This window comes from Buteo buteo, chromosome 6 (assembly GCF_964188355.1).
Source record: "Buteo buteo chromosome 6, bButBut1.hap1.1, whole genome shotgun sequence".
NCBI lineage: Eukaryota > Metazoa > Chordata > Aves > Accipitriformes > Accipitridae > Buteo > Buteo buteo.
This window is the reverse complement of record NC_134176.1, coordinates 7,665,509-7,684,022: the sequence shown is the minus strand read 5'-3', so window position 1 is coordinate 7,684,022 and position 18,514 is coordinate 7,665,509. Positions and strand designations below refer to the sequence as shown.

At 46.5% G+C, this 18,514-nt stretch overlaps 1 protein-coding gene across 1 annotated transcript in view; it reads right to left on the bottom strand.

The window, feature by feature from the left end:
• PRKCH (protein kinase C eta) overlaps positions 1-18,514 on the bottom strand; it is a 119,945-nt gene that overhangs the window by 40,637 nt on the left and 60,794 nt on the right. Inside the window, exon 10 of the mRNA XM_075029619.1 lies at positions 6,898-7,052. Within this exon, the coding sequence (XP_074885720.1) occupies positions 6,898-7,052 (155 nt within the window). The remainder of the gene's footprint in view (positions 1-6,897; positions 7,053-18,514) is intronic.

Below are 18,514 nucleotides of genomic sequence, written 5' to 3'. Positions count from 1 at the left end.
GTTTTTAATGATTTATACAAACTCATTATGTGCAGGGTTTGCAGGTTTCAAATCAATCCCTTTAAATAACCATAAAGGAAAAGTAGACACTAGCAGAGCCAATAACTTCTGTAGGCTATTCAGTAGTCCTTAGTCATGTGGAAAGTTGCATTAAAGTTCACAGACTATATACAGTGGAGTCAATGGGGCACAGAGATCTGATATGTGGATCTCAAAACAGGACTGCTCTTCGTAAGCATAACTGTAAATCAGGACTAAACTGTCCTGCACAGTGACTGATTAAACATGACATGGAAACGTGAGAGGCTGGGGTTTTTTTCTCTGCACTTTCCATTTGATCAAGTGCAGAGAAACAACACTTTAAACACTGCATGCCAGAGGCTGTAAAAGAGCCCAGCTTACAAGCATGCAACAACCACATTTGAGTGGAAAACAATGTGGAAGAGGCACTGTCTAGAAGCACAAATCAGTCTACACGAGCTGTTGACTGTCAGATAAGATAGCCACAGACATTACTACACTCCTGACCCTAAGAGACGTTCCTTTATATTTTCTAAAGCTGAATGAAACATTTCCAGAGACTGCAGCATGAAAATTTCTCTTCTACACCAAGCAGTTGTTGTAGGGACAGGGCTATTAGTATGCTATTCTGTGCCAATTTGCAGCTTTTAGCTGATTTGCTTCACTCGTTCACCGTAAAATCAGCTTATATTTCATTCTTTCCACTGTTCTCATAGCATAGCACATCCCTCATTTTTTTCTACTTACATATACCTACTCTCGCCTTCAGGGCTCCAATCCAGGAAAGCACCAAGTCTAGGAGCTCTCCTGAATCGAGGTCGCGAAGCAGTAGGGACCAGATCCCGCAGCTGAGGTTCTGGTGCTCCACAAAGCGGAGACTCACACCCGTTTTGGCACTGGCTGAGCCGTTTCCCACCCTTCCCTCTCGGATCCAAACAACATGCCGGCATGTAGCTGAATCAGGGTGGGAAAGGAGAAGGCATCAGATACAGCAACAACTACCTACAGATGCATCTACTGTAGCACGTTCAAGCAAAAACTTTCAGAAAAGCTTAAAACCACCTCATTAAACAAAAGATTTATCATTATTTGCTAAGAATACAAAGCTGTGCATAGCACCTAAGTAAACCAATGGTAATCCCTGGGTAGTCCCCAAGCCAGTTTGCCTTGCAGGGAACTGCTGGTATCAGTCACAGATCCAGTTCAACTGCTAATTTACCTCCCTGGGGGAAGCCCCTTGACTTCACGGGGAAACAAGATCTGGCTCCAGATGTGAAAAAAGGACATGAGATGAGAATAAACAAAATCACCAGTTGCCAACCCGCCCCCCCCCCCCCCCCCCAAAAAAAAGCAACAGAGAGAAAATATGAGGGATCCCATGTCTACAATGTCTTGACCCATGGAAAAAGCAAACAGCACACTAATAAGAATTGCTCTGTTAACAGTGGCTGTATGTAATTAGGAAAGGCATTCAGCTTCTGTTTTCGGCATGTAATTTTTAATTGATTTTGCTGAAAGAAACTTTAGTGTTGTTTCAGTTAGTAAGAGTCTTTCCAGCAAAACTGGTCTCTGTAAAGGGCTTATGTAAACCTTCCTTCGAGTGTCACAGGCTTATTGTTTGAATTGGCAGGGAATTAACCTGTTGCAAATAAGTCATTCCCTATAAAAGCCAACAGTCATGAGACACACAGCTGCAGACAGGACTCCTACACTAAGGAAAGGTAATGACTTCAGAGACCTAGCCAGTATCCAGCAATCTTTCCAGATCCCAGAGGAGACGGAGCTTTTCCCTGTCATAAGGAGTACCACACACATGAAGGTGATGCTTCCAGGTAGCACACAGAAAAGTAAACACTTCCTGTTAATGAGCCTATCTTATTTTCCCCAAGAGCTAGCGTTCAGCCCCAAGGCAAGACCACGTTCTCATTTGGATAATTGTATAATTATCTTTTGCCTTCCAAAGGGACCACACATCCTATTAAACACAATCAAGTCACGGGACCTACTTAATGGTGGCTGGTGCCACATCAGAGCGTGGGGACTCTGTGCACACCATCCCACATTCAGAGGTGTGATGGAGCACAAGCAGACCCCGAGCATCTCTAGAAGGGCCAGCGGCATTAGGAATAGCAATACAGCTTATTCCACACCCTTTGTGTCTAACTAGCACAAGCCCTCAGGAAAAAACCAAGGTTCTTCAGCCAGCCAACAACCAGTCCTTCTCCCAAGATCTCTAGCCCACCCTTTTAGCTCTTCTGGCTCTTGGTCAGCTACATTACCTATATCCTAAACGATGTATGTGCCACCATGCTGTGCCAAGTGGTGAGCTGGGGCACACAGGTGTCTCTACTACCCACCTCTATACCTAGGGCTGGCAAAACCAGCATTAAAGTGTAGGGTGACGCTGCCTCTGCTTCCAGATATAGTTCAGGTACGTCACCATGTACTGCATGCTGCATCATCTCTGCAGGTAGCGGAGACATGTTCTGAAAAGAGACTGTCTCAGCCCACGAATCCTACCAATAAGACACATTTGCAGAGGGAGAGAAAGAAGGTTTGTCATAAAAATCAAGACCATGCCACTAGGTTGGGTTGATTGCTCTATATTGCCTGTAAAAAGGCCATTATCTTTCTGAAATCAAAAAAGTCTGCAGGGCAAACCACTAAGCCCCCTGCTCCAAAAAAACGCCAAAACAACAAACCACAACAACCAAGTTTAAGAAAACATTTGCATTTGCCCTTGGTATGCAGGTATGATGCCTCTATTGAGGGACACTGTGTAGGTGACCTTGGCAAGTGGACTCATCCACTAGCAAAGCTGTACATCAACCTATGCAAAGGTTTGAATTTGAGGGCAGCAGGACAGACAGTAATGCTACATGGAAGGAAAAGTCCTGCTTTTAAAAGAAATCCTTATAATCATTTACTATCTCTTTGCTTTTTAGAAGACTACGAGTGGACTAGCTTACTTGCATCGAGCCAGCCACCGTGCAATCTAATACTGTTCAGATATGCATGCTGTTTTGTTTTGTTTCCGGCATGCACAGAAGCCAAAATATGCTTGCCCTACCCTGGGAACTGCTGAACTGGAAAGTGAAAGTCGGGAAGAGCTGCCTCAAGAAAAATAGCACATACCATCTTTAGATAAAAATCACAAACCAACCTACCTACCTGCAACAGGACCCGGCATACTATTTTCCTTTAGAAGTAAGCTTAAAAAAGGCAGCAGTGCAAGAATACTGGCCTGTGAGCAAAGATTTTATCTACAATAGCCTTGATTATCACCTAACCTTTTCCTGGCAACATCCAGCATAAGCTGATCCCAAATATGTCCTTGTCCTACTCCTCTGTGGTTAAGGGTGCGCTATATACTATGATTTGACACGTTGAAAAGCTTGCTTTCATGGCTGGATGCATTCTAGTCCTATCCCTTGTATGATGGGATAAGGAACCACACTGTACTTGTTGACATTTTTTTTTCAGGAAGCAACTATAAATAGACACTGCTGAGTTGACAGCTAAGCTTCAGCTCAGGGCAAGACAAAGATATTTCCCTGATAAGGCCAGAAAGCCATGCTCCTTTGCAGTGATGCAAATGAAAAAAAAAACCAAAACAAACCCCAAACCCAAAACAAAACTGTGAAACTAAAAGCTCTCTTTTAAAAAACCCCAAAGACACACACGTACATTTATGGGGCTTCTATTCTGGCTAGGACTTAGTAACAAAAAGCTGTTTCCTCTATGTGAGGAGCAAACTCACTGAAAATTTCAGTTGCATCATAAAAACCATCCTATAAAAGTACCAATACAGCAGTAAGCCTGGTTTTAATGTTAAAAAGTCACATATAACCAAAATACACCATCTGCCTCAGGAACCCCATTCTCACGGACTCACAGCAGCAATTGCAGAAATACTGCGCTATGGCTATTGCAAATTGCGTATGCGTGGCCAGAAAAGGAATCAACAAACACCTGATTTTTAGCCGTTACCAGCATTGTCACCCCAGGTCAAAGTGACATATTTCAGCTACTTCTTGAACTTTCAGTGCTGGCTCTCAAGCCTCTCTGGCATTTCAAAGAAGAGAAGACCCAGCTTTTGGCAGCACTTGCGGCAAAAGCAACTTGACTTACCGGGAGAACGCTCACTGTGTTGGTAAATGCAGACTCTCTCCTGAACTGCTTAATCTTGAAGGGGGCAAGGAAAAATAGAGTCTTATTATGTTTAAGTTTAGCCCAGAAGACAAACAAATGACCCAGGGTATTCTAGGCCAGCAACTCTCTTACTCCACTGACCCCAGGAATCCAGAAAGAAGAGGCACATTGAACAGCCTGTGGCAAAACACTTTCTGGTCAAGTTTTTCCTGGTGTCTCTCCCCCCTGCTCTCAGCTTCCTAAGCAAGCACTCACATTCTGATCATAAACTCTCCAAATTCTCTTACACAACTGCAGTGATTCCCTTCTGAGTATCTGCTTCCATCCTGCAGACTACCTCCTGGAGCCCGGCGTTCGTGACCTGACAGAAGCACCCTCGGCTCAGTACAGCCACAGCCAGCAGCTCTCTCCTCTTACATCTTCCAGAACGGAGTCACCCCGACTAATTTTAAAAAAACAAGTCATCCCCCTGCAAATCTGCCTCGTGCAGCTGAAGCTACCTGACTCCGCAGCTCAACCAGTTTCTCAACAAGATCAAAGCCCATGCAGTTGTTCAAGGAGCTTTTCAATTACTCCTCCAGTTTCTATCATGAATTACAGCAGCACTTGAAGAGTGCCAAAACCCAGAGAGATCGATTACTCCTGCCCTGTGACAGGCAGCAGGCTGGGGAGGACAGGACAAACTGCGAGCACAGTGGCATTACATTATGCACAGACACAGTTTTGCCGCTGAATGATTGACAATAACTACTGGATGTCACTATTTTAAGGATAATGTCATTTGCGTAATTATCTGGCGGGGTCTCTCTTCAGCGGCTGGCATTATTCACAAGGGAAGAATTAGACTGAAATCCAGCTGTAGAGTAAGTAGATTTGCTATTCTGTGCAGACAATCACTGTGCTTTAGAAGCTCAATACATATGGTATATATCACTACTAATTTTCATGCTCTCAGGACCTGCAGAATACTAAAATGACACTCCTTCTCTATTTCACTGTGCCACATATATCATATGATTTCATACTTAAAAATAATTTAATATTCTCTGTCCTCACCTGACCATCTGTTTCTTACTGGAGCTCAAGCTAGGAAGAGAAAGAGAAGTTGCTTTTACTTGATTTATCCTGTCATCTCACCATCAGATAGGCAAGTGTCCCCTGCACAGCCCCCGGCCCTTTGGCCACTTTAGCCCTCAGCTATTCTCGTTTTAGTGTGTTCAGACCTGGGTTTATCTGATACGGGAGGACACACTACTAAGCACAGGACTGCATGGCCTGGGTTAAACTACGCAAAGCCCCAAACCAAAAGGCATTTGGCCCAACCCACAGTCTGCAATGGCACTAACAGAGCCTGACTGGGATTGGAACTGGTCCCATCCTGGACCCAGCTGTGGCTCCCAGCTGTACAAATGTAACCAAGCAGCAAAAATTGAGAGTTGATGTTATTCTTTGCAGTGCCGGCATGCCACCACCGGGACTGAGCAGGGCTACAGCAGACCATACCCAAATACGCATGCTTTGCTGCTGGAATGCAGGTAACAGTATTCCAAAGAAAACAACTGACTGTTCGTCCTTTCCAGCGCTCTGGGCCAGAGGATGTCAGAGGTGTTCTGCAAAGCACGTCAGAAAGAAACCTTTCTGTATAACCAGACTGTCAGTGCTGACATCTCCCTGCTCTAGCTGTCCTGTTCCACCCGAGAAGAGGTCTCGCTCTGCCCCTGGCAGATATGTGAGGTCAAATGGTCAAATCGTCATCTTGGCCAGGAAGCAGACCGGCTAGCTGATCCATGCTGGCTGGTCTATGCCTTGATGCTTAAGCTGATAGGGGAGCACTTTGGCAGTAAAGAAGGAAAAAAATATAAGCAAACTGCCCCCCTGAGTACAGAATAATGACAAATAAAGAGAGAGTTGCACATGGGACATAGCTTCCTGAGAACAGCCTCCAGACCTGGGAGCAGAGGCTGATGCAGGGAGGCAATGATGCTCCGATCCTGTCGCAAACACAAAGATGCCAGACGTGGACAGGAAGGAAAAACTCCTGCTGTAGGATCATGGCAGGAATTAAAAGACTTTCAGTGGCTGAGCGTCAAACAGATAACACAGGCCCATAGCTAATACAGGGAAACAAAGAGGCATGGGTGTAACCAGTACATACTGGCCTTTAAATAACAGGCTACACAGTGGCAAAAGCAACAGCTCCTTGCGTTTACCTCCCAGAAAATCTAGGAAGGTTTCACTTAATGCCTTTCCCTTTGTCATCAGTTTGACATGTAGTCTCCAGCAGCAGGTCTGGCCCAGAGCAGCCCAGCAGAAGCTTCTGTCGGTCAGCAGCTAACGCTCAGCAGCCACGCAGGCACCTGAGGTGCAGACAAGGGGCAATTCTGGGGCTAATATAAACCAGCTACGTGAATTGACACCAACACAAAATCTAGTCCCTGTGCCTCAGAAGGAAAACCTGTTTTTCTACGTGCTTGCACACATGTCATAGGAAGACCCTCCCCGTAGTCAACGCTGCAGCCAGAAATTCCACTCCTTCCTGGAAGCTGGCACACCTTGGACAATGTGCAGGGGGAAAGTGGAGGTTTTGCTGTCCCAGCCAACAACTTGTTCCTGGTGTGCAGCAAGTGACAGTTATTTATTCAAGCAGAAAACTCGAGCTATCATCTCAGCCGTGGGGTTCAGACAAAGAGAATGAATGAACGAATGAATGAATACAGAGCTCACCGATAAATGATGCCTCTTTCATGGAGAAACATAAGGGCTGAAATAATTTCTGCAGCATAGAACCGGGCCCGATCTTCATCGAAGCGACGCGACTTCTGAATATGGAACATCAAGTCCCCGCCATTTACGAACTCCATCACAAAGAACAGGCGATCCTTCACACACGCAAACACAACAGATACGAACAACGTTAATCATATCCTCTGTCAGGCTTAGAAAATTCTAAGTAAAACTATTATCTCCTAAACAAAAACAGATTAAGCACCCATGAGACATTGGGGTGGGAAAAAAAAAATACGCTTTTTCAAGGAAAGATTAAGTCAATACTAGGAAGATCTGTTAGTACCCCCTTGTCCTGCACTCCCCACAAAAATTTTGTCCCCAGTAATGAAATTAATTCCTGTTCACATGTGGATTACACATATCAGTAGGTGTATGCTCAACACTAACTGCTTCCTGGAAGGTTTCCCAAACTGTCCTTAGCCTGAATCTGCAGAGGATGATACCCCTGAGTGAACACAAGAGAGATCTGTAAAATGTCACTTGCTCCATACTAAACACCGCAGCTCTCGGGGGAAAACGCTCCATAATATGATGTGCACAACCAGACTGCTCACAGACTGCAGCTTCACCATGACAGCACAAGGGCTCAAGAACAGCAATGACGACATTGTCTCGAGGGTATCCCGACACTAGCTCTGGAGAATGTGCGTTGTTTTCCAGAATGGGAATTCCTGCCATACACTGGCACAGCAGCTGCCTTTTGGGGCTTCAGATTTCAGCTTTCCTCTGATTAACCTGCAGACACCTCTGGGTGGTGAAGGAACTGGTAAGGATGAAGTATAAACCAAAGTTTCTGCTGGGCAGAGAAGCAACCTGTTCAATAAAGTTCAGCTCATTAACCACAGCTGCTGGTCTCTGAGGTTTCCTTTTCGCTTTTGTTCTGGTTTTTGCAAAAGTCTACACATAGGGAGGCACTTGCTTAAGCTGCATGCTCAACTGTCTGGGTATGGGTTTAATGCATGCAAAAGGGGTGCTCGCTTAATTGTGAGAGGAAGGACACACCATGATTTGTCACAAAACTAAACCCTAGAATTGTTGCAGTCTGGTTCAAAAATTGCCCCTAGTAGTTGTTTCAGGACGTTCAGTATCGATTGTTTCAGTTTTACTCTCAATACCAGGAACAAGCAGACTGGAAAAGAGGCATACAATTCAGTTGCGACCAGTCAGCCTTTTAATGGTACTATTTGCACTTCTTTTCCCACAAGCCCCTTCCCAGGTCTGACGTTAATCATCTACAAGCTAGTTTTAAACAATCTCTAAGTTTAAGAGGATAAGCATTGTTACGCTCCGCTTTCTGGCAGCCAGCCAGCTTGAAGTGACTACTGGTATTAACATCTTGAGATGCACACAGCAGAAGAAAAGCAACCAGGGATCCTTTCATTCCTCTCTGGACACAAGCGGGAGAGCAAACGGCTCGTGACAGATGAGGACAGCTTTCTTCTTGTCATCATCGTGGGCTCTGCTTAACGGCTCCTTCCAGAAGCTAAGATAGATGCGTTCCCAGCAATCTCACAATATTACTGCGTGTAGCACCAAGGCCACGTGTTAAGTGCTATCTCCAGTCCATATAAACAATAATACTTCATTGTTTCACTTTGCCTTTATTACAGGGCAGCTGAAATACACCCAAGCTGGCTTGTCTATGGCAGCAGCCTAAGCCAGAGCAGCACAAACTCTGCAAACCCACCAGCGACCTTGGCTCTTCAGTCCACATCAGATCTCTAATGCCACGTCCTCGCTGCAGTTGGTTAAACTGGGTCTGGCTACGCTGCGCCTACCTGTTCAGCAACCCTCCCTCCAGCGGCAGCGCCGATATCACCTCTGCCTCGCCAGTCAGGCCAGCTTTTACATCTCCTTGTTATTCTTTCCCACCTCCTTCCTTGCTGATCTGCCCACATGCCACGTGCTTATCTAGCCCAGCTTGTCCAGGCATCTCTTCAAGCTCATACTTAAAAGAAATCCCTCTTGCCAGATCTCCAACAGGAAGTGATTTAATTTACCAGCAACCTGATGAAGGAGGTGTGTGTATGTATTTATGTAATAGATATGCTTGTATAAACATGCATACAGTTAGGTGAACATGCATACATTTTCTACCCTTTCCTTAAAGGTGAGCTTCAGGGAAACAAAGTTAACTCTCCCTATCTTAAAATATACACGTCCTGTTTCTCCAGTGCTGGCAAAACTCCACAGCCCATCTCAGACTTCTGGAGGTACTCATCTGTACTATGATGCTTAAAGGAAGATACTACTTCTTTCTCAAATGTTCAGGTGAGCACAGAAACAGCTGGTTTTAAAATTCACATCACTGCTGATGTGGAATTAACAGCTTTTTGTTCCAAACTCTTGCTTCAGACTAACTACAAACCTCAGCAAGTATCATTGCATGTGTTACATGGTGCTCACAAGTGTGACAGCTAATGCCTCACCTCCACCCCTGGTATGATTTCACAGATCAAGCATAAATATGGATTTTTTAACTACCGAAGTTCTCCCATTTAGGCCTAACAGAACTTTGGACTACCCATTTTTAATTTTTTACAAAAGAGATGCAGCTAATTGTCTGTCCAGTTTCTTAACACTTAGAAATCCCATGGGGTTGCTGAAGAAAAGAGCAGGATGAGTATTACAATTTATTTATAATTCAGGATTTGTGCATTGGCCTGATACATACCTGGCAAGAATTATTAGAAAGATCAGCACTAATGACCACCCCTTGGGGACCAGGATCTAAAAGCCAAGCAAGGTCTTCCATTTTTACTCCTAAGCAAGGCCATTAGCTTGCCAAACTGCAAAGACCCACTACTCTTCCAGGAATCATTGAGAAGTGAAATAAACAGTGGTATTTTATGAAAAAAGGCAATTTGCAGCAGGCAGAGTAAGAGTGAAGAGATAGTTTAAAAAGGGGACAGGAAAAAGAAATCTTAAACCAACAAATAGTTCAGATACTTGCAAATTTGACCCTAAGAGTTACGTGCCTCCTTTCCTGGGGACTAGCAACAGGAATTAGGAGGAGTTGAAAGCTGGAGTGTTTGATAGGGCTTAATTCTGAAGTCCTCGCATTGCTGTTTTTCTATTTTGCATTGTTCAGAAGTCTTCCCTGATCTGCTATCTCTGACGTCAGCAAAAGTAAGAAAGAGCATTTGAGTCAACAGGAAATAGTGATGCGAAAGCCTTCGCAGCAGTGGCAGCCACATGAGGAAGTCACATTGCACCATTTCTCGACTGGGATCGAGATGAATAAAGCTGCAAGCAATTGTTACTGTAAATTAAAGAAACACTCGGAGGAAACAAATGAGGTCTGTGGGATCAGGTGGGTTCACTTCAAGGCTGGCCTACATCTAGAGATTAGCTCTGCCAATTTTAGTGCAAGACAGCTGTTTGGTTTGGTGTTTTTTGTTTTGTTTTGTTTTTTTTTTTTTTTTTTGTTTACATTTCAGTTTCCCATCCCTATTTGTTCACCTATTAGCAGGGCAGGGGCTGTTGGAAGAACATACTATGTCCTAAGGACAGTGTTTGATAGCAATAACATATACCTGCTTTATTTGTTTGTTGTCTTAGCGGGGTGTTGGTGGGGCTTAAAGAGAGTCCCTGACTGCAAAAGCCACAATACCGATTACAATCCACACACTGGTTACTGCCTGTTGCAAACACAAGCACCCACTGAAATCCAACTCCAACATCACTTCAGCCCTTTGTCCTCACCAGCTCTATAAGCAAGCTGTTTTGAACCCTCATATCTTTCCTCTTCATTATCATGGGGGGGGATATATCCAGATTTTATTACAAGAGCATCCTTTCCCTCCCCATGCCCAAAAAAGGCCCGTGTGATGGCTAACTTCCACCCCCTTCTAGTTAAGAGTCGTAGCTGATGTCCATGTTCTACTCACACAAGACCAAAGACCTCTAAAGACAGCTAGGGCGAGAGCCTTATCTCCGACTGCAGGCTTTCATACTAAGTAAATAGGACAGGGCAGCCCCATTGCCCCAGTTCAGGCAGCATGGAGGGAGGAGATGGGGGAAGACAAGCCTTTCCTACGTGCAGACATAGAAGAAGATAATAGCAAAGCTGCCTCCTCGATCTGCCACTCTACAAGAGCTGCTGTGCCAAGGGCAATGCGGAGGCCAGAGGGGACTTCTCCCAACAGAGTCACTGGTGGAGGTTCAGGACACCCACTGGAAAACAGCAACGGGGCCTCTCCAGCTTCCAGAGCCACCAGGAATAGCCTTGGACAAACTCTGCATGTCCCTGTCACAGCAGAGCTCTTCTAGACACTGCTTCTGCCCACGCTGATTCCTCTGCAGGACAAGGGGCTGAGCCACTCCAGCAAGGACACATCCCAGTAGTAATTTCACCCAAGCCTCCTCTTTAGCTGACAGCTGCCATAGAAGGAAGAATCTGGAGGATATGGAGACCTGGTTAAATGCTGTTTCGAGCAATGGTCCAATTTGGAGGGGAAAAAAAAAAAAAAAAAAAAATCAAATCAGCCTGGCTCAGGAATTGTGCTAAGTTTGCATTTCATCTTTCTGGAAATAACTCATGCACACAAGTCCTTAGACAATCAGCTTTGGGCTCAATCTGAGTTCACTGAAGCCAAAGGGTTTCCCCAAGAAAACAGTGTTTTGGCAGTTTATGCTTTGCAGAACAGAAGGCAGGCTTTCAAAATTATCTCCATACAGAGACAGCTGTGTCATTGCTTCCCAGCAAAAGTTTATTGTTTCCAAAAAGAGTAGCAGGGCTTAGGAAGCTTGCAAGCAAATTATTACAAGATTATTACAAGAGCTGGCAGGCTCCCTCAGTGCTCCCGATGTTCCTGTTCTTCCTTCGTGGTCCACAACCCCCACACAAAGCAATCTGCCTCAGGTCTTGCTGGGAGCACGCAAATAAAGCGTGACGTCTCAGTACCAGGCTTCAGGAAGCCACATGTCCAACTCCCCCAGCAGCGCGAGTAGCCATCCGTATCTGGGTCAAGTCACGCCAAAGCGCCAGACCCGGAGGAGGAATAATAAACAGGTTTGTTTCTCAGTATTTATCGCTCAGACGCTACTCTGGGCCAAAATGCCCCCCCCCTCCATACCCAGCCCTTCGGCCAAGGCAGCGCCGCATCTTTGCAAGCTGCCTGCTGCTCCCAGCTAAGAGGTTTACAGGAGGACAGGCTGTTCAGGGGAGTTGTACATGGCAGTGTTTCAAAACCAGAGAGGATCGCAGGCGTCGTGAGAACAGGCTCACCGAGAGGGAACCCCTGAAACAACCTTTGCGCACACGCACACGTGCGCAAGAGCCGAAGCAGATCTAATGAGCTCAGCCCCAAATTTCTGGACAGTGTCAAAGCCACACTCACCTGACTGCGACGGAGCAAGACACGAACTTGTGCTAGGTGAAGATTTGCTCCTCTGATTTCAAATCAGAGTAACTACATCGAGCAGAGGAGAAGAAACATCTCCGCACCACGCTTGCTCAGCTAGAATTACATGCGCGCATTACTGACGCTTCTTAAACACGGCCGCAGCGATGACTGCCGTGCCGCTCCGCTCGCCGCCGTGGCCCGAGACTCCCAGACAAACAAGGCGGTGGCGAAAAGGCGGCAGGTTTTACGGCCATCTGCTAGCCGGTTTTTGGTGCTCCGCTAGCCGTTTTACCTCTCTGCTTTGGCGACTGCAGAAGTATGTGCCAGCCTCAGGAACCACTTCTGCCTAGGAGAAATCAAGCCACAGCAAGGGAGCACGGCACACACAGCCCTGGGGCTATCGAGACAGGGGAGATCACTGTGTGCGGCATCCAAAAGGCTGAGAAAGGGAAGGTTTCTTTCTTCTGCAGGCTTCGGGTTTTGTTTTGGGGTTTTTTTAATAGCTAGAAGGAGCTGCCATGAAAATTAAGCAAACTCAGTAAGGGGATAAGGTGCATGCGGTGTGTCCTCTAAGCTGGGCAGCTGCTGAGCACGCTTCTGAGAAGCACAGGTCACTTCCCCATACCAGGCTCATTTTTAGCTCTTTGAACAAAAAGACACCGGCATCATTGTCACAACTACAGGAACAGGGCAGTTATCACCAGTTATCACTTACAACCCCACTCTGCTATCTGACGCTGCTGATAGTGGGCACGACACAGCCTTTCCCACGCCGCGGCAGAGAGGCACATAAACGTCGCCTAGAGAATAGCAAATTGGTTCTTGCCATTTGCATAAATAAACTCTGCGGGGTCCCTCGGGGTAAAGGCTGCCTCCCGTGCGCATGTGTGCGCAGCACCGTATTAACGCTGAGCTCATTCCAGAAGAGCTGAACAACGACAACCACAAGCCAGGGTGAGCTGATGGGAGTTGTGGGTTCCCACCTGCCCCGGAAAAAAAAGAAAAAAAAAGAAAAAAAAAAAAGAAAATGACGCATCTAACTACACCCTACAAACTTCTGCCCCTGTTTTCTTAACTGCGTGGCTGAAATTTCAAGCTCACAGGCTGGACAGTTTTTATAACACACAAATTCAATCATTTCTCTGAAACAATGCATCCTTTGGGATATGCGAGTGAACCATATGCGCATCCTTCCTCCTCATCCCCTCCCCTTAAGACGCTCTAATTCACAGCAGGATTACATGATTACCTCATCTTTGACCAGAAACTTTTACTCAACATACATGCAAAAGGATTATTTTTATCACTTTTTCACTTGTATCTGTTCCATTAGAAACAAAACAAAAACCCCAACAAGGAAAAAAAAAAAAAATCTCAGATCTCAGGTACTAGGTCAACCAATTAAATCATGTACAAAAAATGTCTGTGTAATCCCAATTAAAAAAAAAAAAAAAAGCCAGTTTGGCCACCATTAAAACAAAATATCCAAAAAATACAAAACAAGTTGAAAGAAGAATTAAAATTAAATCCTCCCCTCCAGACCTTTTAAAATGGCATAGAAAACTACATAAACACTCCTTCCCACCTGAAAGATCAAAAAAACAAAGGGCTGGCTGAACTTGGAGGGGAATAAATTGAGGAATAAGGAACTAGAATATAGACATCACCCGTTAATCAAAGATTTATAGGACATCTGCACCCCTCAGCTGGCTGCTGGTATCATGGTGTCTCAGAAGACAGTAGCTCTGTAAAGACCATGCTCTTTTTACAGCCCTCAGTTCAGAAAAAAAGAGCTACTGGAATTGCTGTTTCCAGACTGGAGTGACCAACCTGAGACAGATCTGTCCTGTTTTTAAAAATACTGAGCTCTGCAGTATTTGCTGGCCTCAGACTGTGCTGGGGAAGGCTAGAGACCTCTACAAGCTCAGCCAAAGGTCTTCAGGAAAATTAAGAGTGTCAAAACACCCAGAGGCCACTTGGAAACAGCTTGTAATGAGGGCTTTGTGGATCCATCCCCTCACCTTAAGCATTACCTGGAAGGCAATACAGATTCAAAGAGACTGAAACCTAAAGCACCGCTGGGTCGCACCTCAGCTAGTTACCTCTTTTCTGAGCTTTGATTGCCTTTTTTTTTTTTTTTTCCATTCCTCCTCAATACTGCCTGGCACCTGCTCACTCAGGCTGCTTGTGACTTGGTTCCACTTTGACCCCTTTTTATGCCACGACTTCCTCGATTTTAAGTCCAAAGAAAAATATTAGTTTCATGTACTGTGGCTAACCACAAGCAACAGCACCTCCTTCAGCTACCCTTGCACTAAGCTTGATAATTTGTCTAAGTTACAATCTCTCCTATAAGCCACTGCAGACAGAGACAGGCATTTTCTCAGCTTCTTAAAAAAATGCAAGTATCCAAAGTCCCTCAACAGCCAGGGGTGGGAAAGTTACACTCAGGAGCTACAACACGATGATGGCAGCTAACCCTTCAGTTCATGTTTTCACTTCAGCTCCTATCACCTCAGTATGCAGCCTAAGTGTGGACACCCAGCAAAGTTCACAGATAAAAATCAGAAATGCCAGTCTGATCTTGTTCCGTCTTCTGCAAGCAAAACCACTCTGCCTACAAAAAAAAAAAACCAAAACCAAAACCCTGACCCCATATGTTCCTGCAACGAAGAGACCACTGCAAGGTGTTACTGTGCGCTTCAGAGAAAGCCGAGCCTTTCAGACCGGCCTTTAGAAGCCTCACACATCTGGTTTACTGGCAACTTGGGCCGGTGTGCCAGCAAAGACGTCATGGGGTTTTGGTGCATGTGAACACTGTTAAACCACAGAAAGAGACAGTTTTGACCAGCCTGCCTTTATTCGGCACTAGACAGGACAGGAGCCAGAGAAAGGCAGAAAGCGACTGCCCCTCCTGTGGTCACAAAGCCAACGTGAGGGCACCGCGGCATAGACCCCTGCAGAAGCTGCACCAGAGAGCAAAGGTGGAGAGAGAAAAGGTGGAGAGAGGAAATTCCCCTGTAGCTCCCTGTCCAGCAGCCCCCCAAAAACCTAAACTCACTGCCCCAGGGCCCTGGGTAAAGCACAACTTGAGCTCCTTCATGCCCAACTTCAGAAGGACTCTGTAGCAAGCCCTGCGCTTATGGCCAGAAGGCATGCTAAACTGTACCAAGCTTTTTGGAAGATGCCAGGCCCAGAAGCAGGATGTCCCCATCAACATCTTCACTTCATTTTGACTGGCAGCAACGACGCTGAAGCGTGCGCTGGTCTTCCAGCACAGCGGCTTGGGGCTAGCAACGGTCTCGATGCTCAAGAACAGGGGAAAAAGTCTCAAGGCTTGCAGAAAAGCATCCAAGAAGCGCATTTGGCTGTCGGGCATATGCACATATGGAATCATGCCTCCCCGACATGCCAGAGAGGGAAGGCTGGGGGTTTAGAGCCTGGGAGATGATCAAAGCTGTCCTCTCTGCTCCCAAAGGGCTCCCTCTCAGCGCCTTTCAAAGAGAACATCAAAGAGGCCTCACCGCTTCCTTACCGCCCACCAGCACCCTCCAAGGCCTGTGTCAGGACGCTCGTTCATCTAACCAGAGCCCCGGGAAGGCTGCCGCAGCCTTTCCAGCCTTCCTCACCTCCACCGTGCCAGGCTCTGCCCCGGGGCTGCCCTGCGCTCTACCCATCTGGTGACGGGGAGTGGCTGGTGGACAACCAGGCTGACGCTGGAGATGCCCTGGAGGGACCACGACTGAGGGACTCCCCTGGACATCCAAGGGCACCTAGACCTCTCTTGTGGCATCTGGGGGCCAACGGGTGGGTGAGCAGCCAGCCAACTGCTCAGTCCCACCACTTTGGCTGGTGGGCCCTCACTTGAAAATTATGCCCCCAGCAAAGGCTCCAGGTTAGCTCTAACACTTCTAGGAGGTGAAATACAGGCTCATCTCTCTAAACGCCTGGGTGATCCATGATATGATGCCCACACCAACCCTGGGAGAACTGCCTGAGTGCCCCAAGAGCCAGCAAAGACATGGAGAAACCTTCCCCTTCCATGTCACGAGCGTGACATCAGCCCGCAGCTTGTAAAGGAAGCAGAAAGCTGCGTGCCGGACAGCAGGCTGCCCTCGTAAAATGGGACCAGTTCAACGATTATGCTGCCCTAGAGTCCCTGAGCCAGTCCTTACTGGCTTCAACAGCACCCCTGCTAGCTATTATCTCAGAAGGACGCTCGTTATAGAAAATCACATCCTTCTGCCAAGTTCTCGTGTCTCACTATTTTTGGAATGACACAGGCAGGCTCTGTGCCTCAGCAACCCTCAGCAGAGCCACACGGAAAGCAAATCCATATAACGATCAAGCTAGTAGGGACAGTGCTGGAAACAGCATCGCCTGGGGTGACAGTCCCCTGGAAGCACCCTGCAGTCATGAGAAAAGGGATAAGGGCAATAAACATAAACCCCAGAAGCTATTTGACACTATTTGCATGGGAAGCTGATCTCCCCCAGCCCTTTTCATTCTCATGCATACGAGTGGAGACAAAAGGATTTAAAAGCAAACCACCTGTGCAGGAAGGATGGCTCCTAAACCCCAAAGAAGACAGGACCTACTTACTGCAAACTCATTTTAATTAAAACATTCCAGGATCCACATTCCCCAGGATTAAGTTACTGCTTTAGCTATTTATACATCTAGCCTCTTTCACCTGTTCTAGGACAGTATTGTTGAGCTGTTGGATGACACCAGTGTCAGGTAAACGGAAACGAGCATTTTTTGGTGCTTGTGACCCCTAACACAGGATCCACAATTATCCACAGGTCGGCCCCAGCACCTGTCAGCAACTCACAAATTACTGAAGCAGGAGCATAATCCTCTCTGACACTAAAGGATGATTCTAAGGCCCTAGAAAAAGCAGAGGTAAATGGCTTAGGCAAGGTGGAAAGATCCCAAGGTGAGGCTTTCCATTTAAAAAAAAAAAAAAAAAATTAAAAAAACCAGAGATGTGGTGAGGAAGGAAGACCTCACACAGATGCAGCTGGAGCAGGATTTAAACTGCTCCCCCCCAGCCCCATGAAGGGAGCAGCAGGACTCCTTCCTTGCCTTTCACACGAAAGGAATCTGGAGGTGCAAGTCCAAAACTGCCCAGCCCAGCGCCGGGCACGCTGAGGGCCACGTCCAGCCTCTGCCAGCCTGCTGTGGAGTTAATATTTCCTCTTTAGGCTCTGAAAACTGTCACCTATACCAGGCAGAGACAAGCCTTGCAGCTCCTACCACCTAGTGGCTACACTATTTCTCTGCGATGGAGCAAGGAGGCTGTTTGGAGGGCAGGCAGCCCCCAGCCCACCCTGGGCAAATAAAGCAGCCCTTGCTAGTGGGTATCACTTATGTTGCAGCTGAGACTATATTAGGACCACACTGAGCAGAGGGGCAGCACAAGAGAACAGAAAAACTTTCTGAAAACCATCAGCAGCTAATGGAAGCACAGAAAAGCCTCAGCTAGCTCTAAAACAGTGAGCAAAAGTAGCAGCGATATAGATGAACTCGGGTAATGCACTGCTGTTTCTGGTACTCGTGCCAGCTCAGCTAATGCTGCATTACTGGTACTACACGACATCGCACTGTGGAGCACAGACATGCCCCAGGCTGTTTAAGTTACCCCCTGGGCTGCTTCAGACAGGGGAAGAGTTTGCTGGTTCGGGTGGAGTATTATACAAGAGTCAGAATTCAGACAGCTCTAGGTCCAACCAAACCCTCAAACCCTTTGAGCTCTCTGTCCTCAAACTGCTACACCATTTCAGGGGCTTCCAAGGTCCTTCCTTTCCAGTTTCCACAATTTCCTCTTGAACTGGGAAGGGGGGGGCCGTAACTGGATGCTCCTATTCTAGGTGCAACCTCGCCAGTGCCAAGCAGAGGGGATAATGACTTCCCCTCTCAGCTCCTGTACATAAAATCAGTACATAATTTAACTTATGTGCAATGAGACTGCACTGCTGGCTCATACTGAACTTGGCACCAACCATAAGCCCCAAGTACCTTCCAGCTGGGCTACTACCTGCCAGTTAGTCCCTGCCTGTCTTGATGCATCTTATGGGATCAGGCTCTGACTTTGCTTTGACAAATGGTAAGAAGCCTCAAAATGGCTAGTTGTTGAAAAATTCCTAAAGGCAGGCCCAGCAGGTCATTATTTATCCAGAATCTCCACAGCAGACTGGAGTGAT